This window comes from Macaca mulatta, chromosome 16 (assembly GCF_049350105.2).
Source record: "Macaca mulatta isolate MMU2019108-1 chromosome 16, T2T-MMU8v2.0, whole genome shotgun sequence".
NCBI classification, from domain to species: domain Eukaryota; kingdom Metazoa; phylum Chordata; class Mammalia; order Primates; family Cercopithecidae; genus Macaca; species Macaca mulatta.
The window spans coordinates 50,088,984-50,104,661 of record NC_133421.1 but is presented as its reverse complement, the minus strand read 5'-3'; the positions used below and the strand labels follow the sequence as shown (position 1 = coordinate 50,104,661).

The following is a 15,678-nucleotide window of genomic DNA, read 5'->3' as shown; positions in this document are numbered from 1 at the left end:
TCCAAGCCAGTATACAGTCTCAATATAGAGACTCCAGGACGGACACTTTTTCCAGTTTGTGGGCTGCATATTTTGGACTACTCTTTACCTTCTTCCATCTTTGCATTAGAAATGAGCATCTGTCTCAAATGCTTGAGCAGGCCAGCCCAAGTAAATGTGCTGTATGCCAATGAATTCTCAGACATGTGAGGCACGTTACGAATACTCAGCATCTTGAATTCAGGATGGGGAACTAAATGCTCCATTAAGTCTCCTGTAAAGAAAAAAAAATATCTGAACTAATTTTTTTTTATTCCACATTGTTGCCAATGGTCTACATAAAACCATGATTTGAAGGTTTTCTGGGCCAAATGTTTTTTTCTCTTCTTAGACCAGAATTATTTAATCTTTAATATGAATACAATTTCAGAGACAATGTCTATTACACACCACCTCTTCACTTCATTTTAGCACCGACTTGAGCATGAGCGAGAAAATACACTTTGCCAAAAAGCAAACTACAATTTAGAAGCTGAATAACTGTAAATGTGAATGAAATATTTAGGTAAACTCCAGGAAAACAAAGTAAACATGAGAATTGATACGCTTTTCCTGTCATTCTATGTTCACTAAATATTGTTCTATTCTTTCTTTTTTTTGAGACGGAGTCTTATTCTGTCGCCAGGCTGGAGTGCAGTGGCGTGATCTCAGCTCACTGCAACCTCCGCCTCCTGGGTTCACGCCATTCTCCTGCCTCAGACTCCTGAGTAGCTGGGACTACAGGCACCCGCCACCACGCCCAGCTAATTTTTTGTACTTTAGTAGAGATGGGGTTTCACCATGGTGGCCAGAATGGTCTCGATCCCCTGATCTCGTGATCCACTTGCCTCGGCCTCCCAAAGTGCCGGGATTACAGATGTGAGCCACTGCACCCATCCCACTAAATATTCTTTTAGGAATATTACTAGATTTTTTTTTTTTTTTTTTTTTTTTTTAGTAGAGACAGGGTTTCACCATGTTGGCTGGGCTGTTCTTGAACTCCTGACCTCAGGTGATCCACCCGCCTCAGCCTCCCAAAGTGCTGGGATTACAGACGTGAGCCACCGCGCCTGGCTCAAGATTTTTACATATTGTATCTGGTTAGGTGATAATCAAAACCTGTTAATATGAAAGTTAATATGAGCCAGGTGTGGTGGCTCACGCCTGTAATCCCAGCACTTTTGGAGGCTGAGGTGGGCAGATCATGAGGTCAGGAGTTTAAGGGCAGCCTGGTCGACATGGTGAAACACCGTTTCTACTAAAAATATGAAAATTAGCCAGGCATGGTGGCGGGCACCTGTAATCCCAGCTACTCGGGAGGCTGAAGCAGGAGAATCGCTTGAACCTGGGAGGCGAAGGCTGCAGTGCATCGCGCTCCAGGCTGGGGGACAAAGCGAGACTCTGTCTCAAAAAAAACCAAAAGTTAACATGAAACTCTATTTGGAAAGAAGACGAGATTAGATATTCCTTAAGACAGGAATGTGCCTATCTTTAGAAACTTGTATTTATGATGAAATAGAATTAAGGAGAAAGGCTAATTTCCTTTACATTCACAGCTGTCTCATATATTTATAGAAAATACCTTGAGGATAGGGAAAAATATATTACCATAATATGAAACGAACTTTATACCATTGAGTACAAACTCATAATATACATCCTAAAGAAAGAACAAATTTTGACACAAACATCTATAAGATGCTACGCAGGTGGGCTTGTGCGAATGGAATGTCCTCTAAATGTAGAATTCTTTTCTGTAAAATACCTACAGTTGAATTCTACTGCATAGCACAAGTAAATATACAGTAGTCAGAAAATAATTCCTGAGCACTATTGCATGAATTCTTTTTTTTTCTTTTTAGACAGTGTTTTGTTCTGTTGTCCAGACTGGAGTGCAGTGGCACAATCAAAGCTCTGCAACCTCGAACTCCTGGGCTTAAGTGACAGCCCCATCTCAGCTTCTCTAGTAGCTGAGGTTACAGGTGCGCACCACAATGCCTGTTTTTTTTTTTTGTTGGGGGAACGGAGTTTCGCTCTTATTGCTCAGGCTGGAGTGCAGTGGCGTGATCTTGGCTCACTGCAACCTCCCCCTCCCAGGTTCAAGCAATTCTCCTGCCTCGGCCTCCCAAGTAGCTGGGATTACAGGCATGTGCCACTACACTCAGCTAACTTTTTATTTTTGACTCCCAACCTCAGGTGATCTGCCCGTCTTGGCCTCCCAAAGTTTTGGGATTACAGGCATGAGCCACCATACCCGGCCACTTTTTAAATTCTTAGTAGAGATAAGGTCTTGCTACACTGCCCAGGCTGGCTTCGAACTCCTGGCCTCAAGTGATCTTCCCACCCTGGCCTCCTAAAGCACTGGGATTACAGAAGTGAGCCATGGTGCCCAGCCAATGCATGAATTATTAATCGTTGCAATCTGCTCTCCCTTCCAGCTTTCTTGTTCAGCTACTCTTACCTTAACCATTGTGTGTGTGTGTGTGTGTGTGTGTGTGTGTTTTTTTAAACAGAGTCTTGCTCTGTCGCCCAGGCTGGAGTACAGTGCTGCAATCTCAGCTGACTGCAACCTCTGCCTCCCGGGTTCAAGAGATTCTCCTGCCTCAGTCTTCTGAGTAGCTGGCATTATAGGCACCCGCCACCACACCTGGCTAATTTTTGTATGTTTTGTAGAGCCAGGGTTTCAACATATTGGCCAGGCTGGTCTCAAACTTCTGACCTCAGGTGATCCACCCACCTCAGCCTCCCAACGTGCTGGGATACAGGCGTGAGCCACCCCGCCTGGCCACCTTAACCATTCTTAAACCTCCTTGAGACCTTAATCCATGGAGTGCCTGCCTTTCAATCAGTCTTCCTCTTTCTGGCAAAATCCCAGTCTTGGGCCAACCCCACTCCTCACCTTCTGTCAGAGCACAACTATGGAAAGTCACGCCACATGGCAGACTCAGACCTCTTTGAATTCCCAATCTCCACACACTATGGTGACGCCCACATTGACAACTCTGGATGAGACGGGAAACCTCAGGAAGGTTCTGAAAAGGGGAGCAACAGGATCTGACTTACGCTTTTAAAAACTGCAAAGCCAGAGTTCAGTCTGGCTGCCGTACTTAGGAAAAGGCTAGGGCTGGGTGCAGTGGCTCACGCCTGTAATCCTAGCACTTTGGGAGGCCGAGACGGGCGGATTATTTGAGATCAGGAATTCGAGACCAGCCTGGCCAATATGGTGAAACTCCGTCTCTACTAAAACTACAAAAATCAGTTGGGCATGGTAGCATGTGCCTGTAGTGTAGTCCCAGCTACTCAGGAGGCTAAGATAGGAAAATTGCTTGAACCCAGGAGGCGGAGGTTGCAGCGAGTCAAGATTGCACCACTGCACTCCAGCCTGGGCAACACAGCGAGACTCTGTCTCAAAAAAAAAAAAAGAAAAATCACTGACTTGTATACTTTAAATGGGTGAATTGCATGCTAGGTGAGTTATATCTCAATGTGGTTTCTATTAAGAAAAGAAAGAGAGAGAAAGAATCCTGAAGAAGAGCAGTGGATACCCATTGCCCTTTAGCAACTTCTCAGTTTTTCAATAAGACAGTTCAGAGAACTAAGCAGATGTGAAGAAAGGGTTTTGAGATAAGCAAGACTTAAGTGTATCTTCAGGTAGAGGAAGAGACAGAAAGAATAAACTTTGAAGCTTTCAGAACATAAGGCTTTCCTATAATTAACATATAAAGGGACAAATACCTAGTGGATTTCGTCTGTAGTGAAATGAGCTTTCTGCAGAATAAGTAGGCTGGAACACACTTCCCAGCTGATGTGCGAGGACTTGATTGATATCACTAAAGGAGATCTGCTTGATATTCATCAGTTTTGCACAGATCTTATGGACGGCATCATTCTCATGAACAAGGAGGGCGTCTGAAGATCGGTACAAGTGAGAAAGTGTCAAAATGGAGTTGTAGTTTTGAACAATAACCTGGAGAGGAAAAGGTCAGAAAAAAGAAAGGTAGGAGAGAATAATGGTTAAGATTACAGCTTCTCAAGGCATCCTGGCTGGGTTCAAATCCGGGCTCTGTCACTTTCTAGCTGTATGATCTTGGACAAGTTTTTTAATCTCTCTATGCTCGGTTTCCCTTTTTTTTTTGAGACAGAGACTCGCTCTGTCACCCAGGCTGGAGTACAGTGGCACCATCTCTGCTCACTGCAACCTCGGCCTCCCGGTTCAAGATTCTTGTGTCTTAGCCCCCTGAGCAGCTGGAATTACAGGCTTGTGCCACCATGCCCAGCTAATTTTTGTGTTTTTAGTAGAGACAATGTTTCACCATGTTGGCCAGGCTGGTCTCAAACTCCTGGCCTCAAATGATCTACCTGCCTTGTCCTCCTAAAGTGCTGGGATTATAGGCATGAGCCACTGTGCCCAGCCAGTTTCCTCATTTGTAATGGTTTCCTAGAATTGTAAGGATTAATGACACAATGCAAGTTAAACACTTAGAACAAGGCCTTGTATGGGCACAACAAAAATTGGCCATTATTTTCATACTTATTTCCTACTTCATTTCTTGTAGTGACTTGTGTTGCCTGATTTGTTTCTTCAACTAGGTTGATCAACAGGAAATTGGCTTATATAGAAATTTTCAAGCCAGGCGCAGTGGCTCACACCTGTAATCCCAGCACTTTGGGAGGCTGAGGTGGGTGGATCACCTGACATCGAGAGTTCGAGACCAGCCTGACCAACATTGAAAACCCTCGTCTCTACTAAAAAGACAAAATTAGCCGGGTGTGGTGGCGGGCACCTGTAATCCCAGCTACTCGGGAGGCTGATGCAGGAGAATCACTTGAACCGGGGAGGCGGAAGTTGCGGTGAGCCGAGATCGCGCTACTGCACTCCAGCCTGGGCAACAAGAGCAAAACTCCGTTTCAAAAAAAAAAGACATTTTCTCCCAATGTGAAGAAATAAAAATTACTTGAAGGTGGCAATGGCACCATGAATCCCAAAATGAGGTCAAGGTGTCTGCTTTGTATACTGGAATAAGAGAGACATTCTCAGGAATCAGTTCCTGAGAGAAGCAGCACAATCACCTTCTCTGACTTTTTTTTTTTTTTTTTTTTTTTGAGACGGAGTCTCGCTGTGTCTCCCAGGCTGGAGTGCAGTGGCGTGATCTCGGCTCACTGCAAGCTCCGCCTCCCGGGTTCACGCCATTCTCCCGCCTCAGCCTCCCAAGTAGCTGAGACTACAGGCGCCCGCCACCACGCCCGGCTATTTTTTTGTATTTTTAGTAGAGACGGGGTTTCACCATGTTAGCCAGGATAGTCTCGATCTCCTGACCTCGTGATCCACCCGCCTCGGCCTCCCAAAGTGCTGGGATTACAGGCTTGAGCCACCGCGCCCGGCCTTCTCTGACTTTTTATTTGAGACAAAGTCTTGCTCTGTTGCTCAGGCTGGAGTGCAGTGACATGATTTTGGCTCAATGCAACCTCCGCTTCACAGGTTCAAGCGATTCTCCTGCCTCAGCCTCTTGAGTAGCTAGGACAATAGGCAGGAGTCAAAATGCCTGGCTAAGTTTTGTATTTGTAGTAGAGACGGGGTTTCGCCATGTTGGCCAGGCTGGTCTCGAACTCCTGGCCTCAAATGATCTGCCCACCTTAGCCTCCCAAAGTGCTGGGATTACAGACATGAGCTCCTCGGCCTGGCCATTCTCTGAAAAAAAAAATTTTTTTTTTTTTTTTTTTTGAGACAGAGTCTCGCTCTGTCGCCCAGGCTGGAGTGCAGTTGGGCTCGGCTCACTGCAAGCTCCACCTCCCGGGTTCACACCATTCTCCTGCCTCAGCCTCCCAAGTAGCTGGGACTACAGGCGCCTGCACCACGCCCAGCTAATTTTTTGTATTTTTAGTAGAGACGGGGTTTCCCCATGTTAGCCAAGATGGTCTCGATCTCCTGACCTCATGATCCTCCCACCTCGGCCTCCCAAAGTGCTGGGGTTACAGGCGTGAGCCACCGTGCCCAGCCAAAAAAATTTTTTTTAAGAAGTCTTGCTCTTGTCACTCAGGCTGGAGTGTAGTGGCGTGATCTTGGCTCACTGGAACCTCTGCCTCCCGGGTTCAAGAGATTCTCCTGCCTCAGCCTCCGAGTACCTGGGACTACAGGTATGTGCCACCACAGCCAGCTAATTATTGTACTTCTAGTAGAGATGGTGTTTCTCCATGCTGGCCAGAGTGATTTCAAACTCCTGACCTCAGGTGATCCACCCACCTTGGCCTCCCAAAGTGCTGGGATTACAGGTGTGAACCACTGTGTCCAGCCATTATCTAAAAAAAATTTTTTTTTGAGATGGAGTCTCATTCTGTTGTCAGGCTGGAGTGCAATAGCATGATCTCGGCTCACTATAGCCTCTGCCTCCCAGGTTCAAGCGAATCTCCTGTCTCAACCTCCAAAGTAGCTGAGACTACAGGCCTGTGCCACCATGGCCAGCTAAGTTTTGTATTTTTAGTAGAAACAGGGTTTCACCATGTTGGCCAGGATGGTCTCAATCTCTTGACTTCCTGATCTGCCCGCCTTGGCCTCCCAAAGTGCTGGGATTACAGGCGTGAGCCACTACGCCCGGCCTCTCTGAAATTTTTAAAAACAAGGATACTTCATCTGTTTGGAAAAGTTTAAGCGAAGATACATATATACCACATATAATATGGTACTCATGAAAGTACCATATTATATAACCATTCTGGAAGCCGTAACTTAACATTTCCAATGAAAGGGTGAGAGCAATCTTTTACCCACATTTATTTCTATTGCAAAGAACATAAAACATAAGCTTTTCAATTAACATGTACATACCTCACCAGTTCCATAAGGCCAAATAATCTGATTCATTTTCAATGAGTTTGAGTACTGATCTTGTAAATTCTGTGTAACAAAAGCTCCTATTCCTGATCCTGTGCCCCCAGCCATACTCATTATGATGAAAAAACCACTGAAAGAGTCACATTTCTCCACTTCCTTCCGGATTAGGTCCATTATAGATTCTTCATGCCTGGGTCCATGAACAGAGTAACTATGCAATGGCAAAAGAAACAAACACAAACACTTTTCAATTTAACCACAGATATGTAATGCAGAGAGACAGATACAGAATAGAGAGGTTTTTTTCAAAACTATGGAAGTGAAGAACTATCATAAAAGGTACAGGTATCCTGATTGACAAAATTTTAAATACATAAGTTGAATATATTTAACCCACTTATGCCTAGTGTTCCATTATTGGAACGCTAAGCATGTGGGAGTTATTTATAACCTATTGCTCAAGGCCATTACTAAGGTCTGATTTTTCACTCATGCAAAAATTTAAAAAATTGCAACCTCTGGCATAAATGGGTTAACAGGTGAACAGGACTGCTAGCAGAGGGAATTTACAGAGTATAGAAAGTTCTCTTTATTTTTGAGGTTTTAATCAGATACTTTAATATTTGGAGTTTTCATAGTTGTACTTATTTTGGGGGTACATGTGATATTTGGGTATGTGTACACACGTGTAATGATCAAATAAGGGTAAATGGGATATCTATCACCTCAAACATTTATCTTTTCTATGTGTTGGGAACATTACAATTCTTCTCTTTTAGCTATTTTTTTTTTTCTGAGACAGAGTTTCACTCTTGTCACTGGGGCTGGAGTATAATGGCACGATCTTGGCTCACTCTCACTCCTGGGTTCAAGAGATTCTCCTGTCTCAGCCTCCCGAATAGCTGGGATTACAGGTGCCCGAACCACACCAAAAGAAAAATAATAATTTTTGTATTTTTAGTAGAGACAGGGTTTCACCATGTTGGCCAGGCTGGTCTCAAACTCCTGAACTCAGGTGATCAGCCTGCCTCAACCTCCCAAAGTGCTAAGATTACAAGTGTGAGCCACTGCGCCTGGCTACTTTTACTATTTTGATATATACAATAAATTATCAACTATAATTTCCTTACTGTATTATTGAATACTAGAGTGTATTGCTTCTATCTAACTGTATTTTTGTACCCATTAGCAACTTTTTAAAAAAAAAAAAAAACAAGGCCGGGCGCGGTGGCTCAAGCCTGTAATCCCAGCACTTTGGGAGGCCGAGATGGGTGGATCACGAGGTCAGGAGATCGAGACCATCCTGGCTAACACGGTGAAACCCCGTCTCTACTAAAAAATACAAAAAACTAGCCAGGCGAGGTGGTGGGCGCCTGTAATCCCAGTTACTTGGGAGGCTGAGGCAGGAGAATGGCGTGAACCCGGGAGGCGGAGCTTGCAGTGAGCTGAGATCCGGCCACTGCACTCCAGCCCGGGCGACAGAGCGAGACTCCGTCTCAAAAAAAAACAAAAAAAAACAAAAAAAACAAAAAAAAACAAAAAAAAAAAACCAGGGTCTTACTATGCTGCCCAGGCTGGTTGTGAACTCCTGGCCTTAAGCAATTCTCCTGCCTCAGTCTCCCAAAGTGCTGGAATTACAGGCATGAGCCACTGTGCCCAGTGAGCAACTTCTTTTAATCTTCCTCCAAAAGTTCTCTTTTGTAGGCTAAGGGTATTCCTTTTCTCCTTTTTTATTTTGTTTTTGTGTTTTTTGAGATGGAGTCTCACTCTGTCGCCCAGGCTGGGGTGCAGTGGCACCATTTCAGCTCACTGCAACCTCTGCCTCCCAGGTTCAAGTGATCCTCCCACCTCAGTCTCCTGACTAGCTGGGATTACAGGCGAGCGCCACCACACCCAGCTAATTTTTGTATTTTTAGTACAGAGAGGCTTTCACCATGTTGGCCAGGCTGGTTTCAAACTCCTGACCTGAAGTGATCTGCCTGCCTCAGCCTCCCAAAATGTTGGGATTACAGGTATCAGCCATGGCGCCTGGCACCCCTCACCCCATCTCTTTTCTCCTTTTTGAGTTAGGGTCTTTTTCCATCACCCAGCCTGGAGTGAAATGTGAAGTGCAGTGACACAATCACAGCTTACTGCAGCCTTGCCTTGACCTCTCAGGCTCAAAAAATTCTCCCATCTCAGCCTCCTAAGTAACTAGAACTACAAGCGCATGCAACCATCCCTGGCTAATTTTTTTTACTGAGATGCAGTCTTGCCCTGTTGGCCAGGCTGGAGTGCTGTGGCATGATCTCTGCTCACTGAAACCTCTGCCACTTGGGTTCAAGTGATTCTCCTGCCTTAGTTTCCCAATTAGCTGGGACCACAGACGCAGTTCAGCACGCCCAGCTAATTTTTATATTTTTAGTAGAGACGGTTTCACCATGTTGGCCAGGCTGGTCTCAAACTTCTGACCTCAAGTGATCCGCCCGCCTCAGGCTCCCAAACTGCTGGGATCACAGGCAAGAGCCACCATACCCAGCCACCCGGCTAATTTCTTTTTTTTTTTTGAGGCAGATTCTCACTTTGTTGCCCAAGCTGGAGTGCCGTAGCGTGATCTCGGCTCACTGCAACCTCTGCCTCCCGGGTTCAAGTGATTCTTCTGCCTTAGCCTCCCAAGGAGCTAAGACCATAGGCACAGGCCACCACACCCATCTAATTTTTTAATTTAAAAATTTTTTTTTTATTTTTTGAGATGGAGTTTTGTTCTTGTTGCCCAGGCTGGAGTGCAATGGCATGACCTGGGCTCACCACAACCTCCACCTCCTGGGTTCAAGTGATTCTCCTGCCTCAGCCTCCTGAGTAGCTAGGATGGCGTCTACCACCACGCCCAGCTAATTTTTTCTATTTTTCAGTAGAGACAGGGTTTTACTGTGTTGCCAGGCTGGTCTCAAACTCCTTTCCTCAGATGATCTGCCCACCTCGGCCTCGCAAAGTGCTGGGATGACAGGCGTGAGCCATTGCGACAGGCCTAATTTTGGTATCTTTAGTAGAGATAGGGTTTCATCATGTTGGCCAGGCTGGTCTCAAACTCCTGACCTCAAGTGATCCACCACCTTGGCCTCCCAAAGTGTTGGGATTACAGGCGTGCACCACTGTGCCTAGCCTCACCTGGCTAATGTCTTTTCAAAATTTTTTCGTAGTGACAGGGCCTCTCTCTGTTGCCTAGGCTAGACTTGAACTCCTGGGCTCAAGTGATCCTCCTGCCTTGGCCTCCCAAATTGCTGGGATTACAGGGGTGAGTAGTGGCCATTCCTTTACCTGGGGCTTTCAATAATACCAGGTAGTTCTACAAGTTTGTGATACAGTATAATATTTAATATTCCTAACAACAGTCCTGAAGCAGTGGTTCTTAAACTGTGCTGCACATGGCCGGGCGCAGTGGCTCATGCCTGTAATCCTAGCACTTTGGGAGGTGGAAGCGGGTGGATCACTTGAGGTTAGGAGTTTGACAGCAGCCTGGCCAAGACAGTGAAATACAGTATCTACTAAAAGTACAAAAATTAGCCGGGCATGGTAGCGTGTGCCTGTAGTACCAGCTATTCGGGAGGCTGAGGCAGGAGAACCACTTGAACCCGGGAGGCAGAGACTGCAGTAAGCTGAGATCGCACCACTGCACTCCAGCCTGGGCGACAGAGCGAGACTCTTGTCTTTAAAAAAAAAAAAAAAAAAAAAAAACTTGCTGCACATTAAAGTCACGTAGGGACCTTTAAAAAATCCCAACAGCAGGCAGGGCCGGTGGTGCACACCTGTCATCTCAGCACTCTGGGAGGCGGGGGCAGGTGGATCATCAGAGGCCAGGAGTTCCAGACCAGCCTGGGTAACATGGTGAATCCTCGCCTCTACTAAAAAAATACAAAAATTAGCTGGGCATAGTGGTACATGCCTGTAGTCCCAGCTACTCGGGAGGCTGAGGCAGGAGAATGGCGTGAACCTGGCAGGCGGAGCTTGGAGTGAGCCGAGATCGCGCCACCGCACTCCAGCCTGGGCGACTGAGCAAGACTCCGTCTCAAAAAAAAAAAAAAACAACACACCAAAAACCCAACATCAGGCCTTTACCCCATATCAGTTAAATCAGTATCTCGGCAGAAGGGAAACGTGAAGGTGAAGATGGCAGTGGCCAGGGCCGGGTTCCTGGGAATCCAGTGGCCACAAAGGGCATCCCAGAACGTGGTGCCACTGGGCGCATGGACAGCCTCCCGCATGACCAATGACATGCTCCCAGCGTCCTATCCTAGGACCCCAGAAGGACGGGCCGCCACCCCCAAGAAGTATAATATGTGTGTGGGAGACTATGAGCCTTATCCGGATGATGGCATGCGGTATGGCGACTACCCAAAGCTCCCTGACTGCTCACAGCATGAGAGGAATCCATGGTATAGCTGGGACCAGCCGGACCTGAGGTTGAACTGGGGTGAACCAACGCACTGGCACCTAGACATGTATACCAGGAATCGTGTGGATATGTCCCCCACCCACACCTGTTTCTTGGAATGTCACGTGTATGCAGCTGTTCAGCTTCATGGCTTTCATGACATTCATGTTCTGGGTGGGGGACATGTACCCCGTCTACCAGCCTGTGGGACCAAAGCAGTATGCTTGCAATAATCTGTACCTGGAACGAGGCAGTGATCCCTCTAAAGAACCTGAGTCGGTGGTTCACTATGAGATCTGAGGAGGCTTTGTGGGCTTTTGTGTCCTCTAACTAGGACTCCCTCATTCCTAGAAATTTAACCTGAATGGAATCCCTAATAAAACTCAGTGCTGTGGTTAAAAAAAAAAAAAAAAAATCAGAATCTCTCGAAGTGAGCCATAGGCACCACGACTTTTCCAAAGAACCTCAGGAAATTCTAATATGCAGCATAGTTTGGGAACTACTGTCTTGTAGTATTTTCTATCATTGAGATATCTGCCAGATACGGATATTGTATCTGGTAAGTTGTTATATCTTGGTAAGTTAGTTTGCAGCATGACAGTGAGGAAGATGGAAAATCTTGCTGAAAGAGATCCTTGAGTTCAACATTACCTGTACCTTAAGCACAGACACAGGCATGGAATGAGAGTTTCTTCTGGGTAAAATCAAATTCTAAATCTAAAACAGCAATTTCAAGATTATGTGCTTGGTATATCAACTGTACAGTTCTAACTTCGCTATCTATTAATCGACTGTGTAGCTGTCACTAAATTGAAAATCACAAGGAATTATTCTTACCCATATGCCCAGTTGTTTCCAGAACCTTGTTTTTGACAGAAGCATGCATGCTGACCATATTTCCATCGGCCAGACTGGGCAGCCTTTGACAGTGTTTGATTGATAACTTTGGGTTCCATGTCAACAAGAACAGCCCGGGCAATTGGAACTAGAGGGGGAAAACAAAAACAAAAACATCAAAAGAAAAAAATATTTCTTGGCCGGGCGCGGTGGCTCAAGCCTGTAATCCCAGCACTTTGGGAGGCCGAGACGGGCGGATCACGAGGTCAGGAGATCGAGACCATCCTGGCTAACACGGTGAAACCCCGTCTCTACTAAAAAATACAAAAAAAACTAGCCGGGCGAGGTGGCGGGCGCCTGTAGTCCCAGCTACTCGGGAGGCTGAGGCAGGAGAATGGCGTGAACCCGGGAGGCGGAGCTTGCAGTGAGCTGAGATCCGGCCACTGCACTCCAGCCTGGGCGACAGAGCGAGACTCCGTGTCAAAAAAAAAAAAAGAAAAAAATATTTCTTATGTCTTATTTGAGTAACTCAGAGCATAAGTGTCCAAATACCAAAAAAAAAAAAAAAAAATTCCAGGGGTTGGAGATAGAAAGATCTGCCATACTGCTTAGAAATCCCAGTGGGCAGCAGCAGGCATATGCAGATGTCCACCAAGCCCAGCATTTGCTAAGCAGGCTGAATCAGTGCAGGCCTAAAAGAATACCTGGATCAGATAAGCCGGGCGTGGTGGCACGTGACTATAATCCCAGCTACTTGGGAGGTTGAGGCAGGAGAATCGTTTGAAACTGGGAGATGGAGGTTGCACTGAGCCAAGGTTGCACCACTGAACTCCAGCATGGGCAACAGAGTGAGACTCTGTTTCAAAAAAAGAAAAAAATAAGAGTACCTGGGTCAAGACTACAAACATATGCTGAATGCTTATGATGTGCCACAGACTGTGCTGGGAATACGGAGATGAAGACATCAAACTAGCCTTAGAAAGGGCAGGTGAGAGGCTGGGCGTGGTGGCTCATGCCTGTAATCCCAGTATTTTGGGAGGCTGAGGGAGGTGGATCATTTGAGGCCAGGAATTAGAGACCAGTCTGGCCATCACAGTGAAATCCTGACTCTACTAAAAATACAAAATTGGCCAGGTGCGGTGGCACATGCCTGTAATCCCAGCACTTTTGGAGGCTGAGGCGGGCGGATCACCCGAGGTCAGGAGTTCAAGACCAGATTGGCCAACATGGTGAAACCCTGTCTCTACTAAAAATACAAAAAATTAGTTGGGTGTGGTGGCGCATGCCTGTAGTCCCAGCTACTCAGGAGGCTGAGGCAGGAGAATTGCTTCAGCCTGGTAGTCAGAGGTTGCAGTGAGTCGAGATCATACCACTGCACTCCAGTCTGGGTGACAGAGCTAGACTCTGTCTTAAAAAAAAAAATAAAAGAAAGAAAGAAAGAAAAAAGAAAGAGAGCCTGTAATCCGAGCACTTTGGGAGGCCAAGGCAGGCGGATCACTTGAGATCAGGCGTTCGAGACCAGCCTGGCCAACGTGGCAAAACCCTGTCTCTACTAAAAATATAAAAATTAGCCAGACATGGTGGTGGGCACCTGTAATTCCAGCTACTTGGGAGGCTGTGGCAGGGGAATTGCTTGAACACGGGAGACGGAGGTTACAGTGAACCAAGATCACGCCACTGCACTCCAGCCTGGGTGACAGAGCGAGACTCCCTCAAAAAAAAAAAAAAGAGAGAGAGAAAAGAAAGAGCCAGGCATGGTGGCATGCACCTGTAGTCCCAGCTACTCAGGAGACTGAGACCTGTGAATAGTCACTGTACTCCAACCTGGGTAACATAGTGTAGCAAGAACCTGTCTCTACAAGAAAAAGAAAAAAAGAAAAGAAAAACAGTAGTTGGATCTGGTGATTCGGAGGTCACTGGAAACCTTTTTTAGAGCAGCTTCAATGGTGCTATGAGGCAGAAGCAGGATCACAGGTGATTAAGCAGGGTCCTCTTTTGAGAATCTTAGAAGAAAGGCAAAGAGATAACAAGGGAGACGAAAGCTATAGTCAAGAGATGAGTTTTGTTTGGTTGGTTTTAAATTGGTGAGATCTGAGCATGTGGAAGGGAAAATGCCACTGGAAAAGCAAAGATTATTAACATAGAAATGAAAAGCAAAAACAAAGTCATTCCCTAGTGAGATGGGAAGGAATGGGGTTTGAAAACCATGAGGAAGGCCTGGCTTTGAAGGGGTTGGTTCTATCAGAGTAAAGGAGAGGACTGTGGGCCACACCTACCTCCATTCTCCTCCTCACTGAAGAATCTCTCTTTGCAAGATGCTTGATATGCCTCATTCTCTCTCTTACAGCAGAGTCCCTGGGAACTGTGTGAGTCACTAAGCAAAGCATCAAAAACTTCAAAACCAATCTGATTGCCACACTGACCAAGTTGCACTGTTACAATTGACATGCTGAGCCACAAACTAGGTGTATTACCTCTAAAAACAACCTGTAATCGAAAAAAATAGGCTTTGAGAACTACTACATTACTAATAAGAACAAATAAAATGCCATATGTGTTAATTATATATCAATAAAAAGTCTTTTTTTTTTCCCCCTGAGATGGAGTCTTGCTTTGTCGCCCAGGCTAGAGTGCAGTGGCACACTTTCGGTTCACTGCAACCTCCGCCTCCCAGGTTCAAGCGATTCTCCTGCCTCAGCCTCCTGAGTAGCTGAGATTACAGGCACGTGCTCCCATGCCTGGCTAATTTTTGTATTCTTAGTAGAGACGGGGTTTCACCGTGTTAGCCAGGATGGTCTCGATCTCCTGACCTCGTGATCCACCCGTCTCGGCCTCCCAAAGTGCTGGGATTACAGGCGTGAGCCACCGCACCCGGCCCAAAAAGTCATTTTAAAATGCCACATACATATATAATGTTGGAGATGGAACAGCTGCATTGTCTAAGGAGCCAGTCATTCAAGGAAGTTATCTTACTCTCTATATGGTTTTGGGATTGGTGATTTACTGTACATGAATCTATTCATACACAGCTCAATAGTTTCCAAAATCTGATTTATACTCACTTTTTTCCTAAACATACATTTAAAACAAAACATTCTCCTCAGTTGAGGTGTGATCAAAGAAAAAAAGAGGCTGGGTGCCGTGGCTCACACCTGCAATGCCAGCATTTTGGGAGGCTGAGTTGGGAGGATCACGTTAGCCTGGCTGTTCTAGACCTGGTCAACATGGCAAAACCCTGTTTGTACAAAAAATACAAACATTAGCTGGGCGTGGTGGTGTGCGCCTGCAGTCCAAGCTACTCAGGAGGCTGAGGTGGGAGGATCACCTGAGCCTGGGAGGTCAAGGCTGCAGTGAGCCAAGATGTTGCCACTGCACTCCAGCCTGGGTGACAGAGTGACATCCTCCTGTCTCAAACAAACAAAAAAAAAAAGATTAAAAAATAAAAATAAAAACAAGACAAATGTCGATTGAAGAAATTAGTAGTACCACTCTTCACACCACAAGAACATGTAGAATGCAAAAGTGAGCTCAATATTGCACATTCAATTAACATTAATTTTCTCTCTTCTAAATATGACTTAGG

At 45.8% G+C, this 15,678-nt stretch overlaps 1 protein-coding gene and 1 pseudogene across 14 annotated transcripts in view; one reads left to right on the top strand and one right to left on the bottom strand.

The window, feature by feature from the left end:
* TUBD1 (tubulin delta 1) overlaps positions 1-15,678 on the bottom strand; it is a 33,128-nt gene that overhangs the window by 16,670 nt on the left and 780 nt on the right. For 7 of the 14 annotated variants that reach the window (XR_013406403.1, XR_013406402.1, XR_013406400.1 and 4 more), the window contains exons 2-6: positions 14,372-14,582; positions 12,096-12,243; positions 6,842-7,058; positions 3,754-3,985; positions 89-253 (exon numbers count right to left, since the gene is read on the bottom strand). Coding sequence is in view for 10 of the 14 variants with exons in the window: in XM_028836248.2 (XP_028692081.1) it covers positions 89-253; positions 3,754-3,985; positions 6,842-7,058; positions 12,096-12,243; positions 14,372-14,582 (973 nt within the window). In the remaining 4 variants the exon portion in view is untranslated. The remainder of the gene's footprint in view (positions 1-88; positions 254-3,753; positions 3,986-6,841; positions 7,059-12,095; positions 12,244-14,371; positions 14,583-15,678) is intronic. The other 7 variants (XM_077970900.1, XM_028836250.2, XM_028836253.2 and 4 more) reach the window with 4 other exon arrangements.
* LOC711899 (NADH dehydrogenase [ubiquinone] 1 beta subcomplex subunit 8, mitochondrial pseudogene) lies at positions 10,968-11,558 on the top strand (annotated as a pseudogene).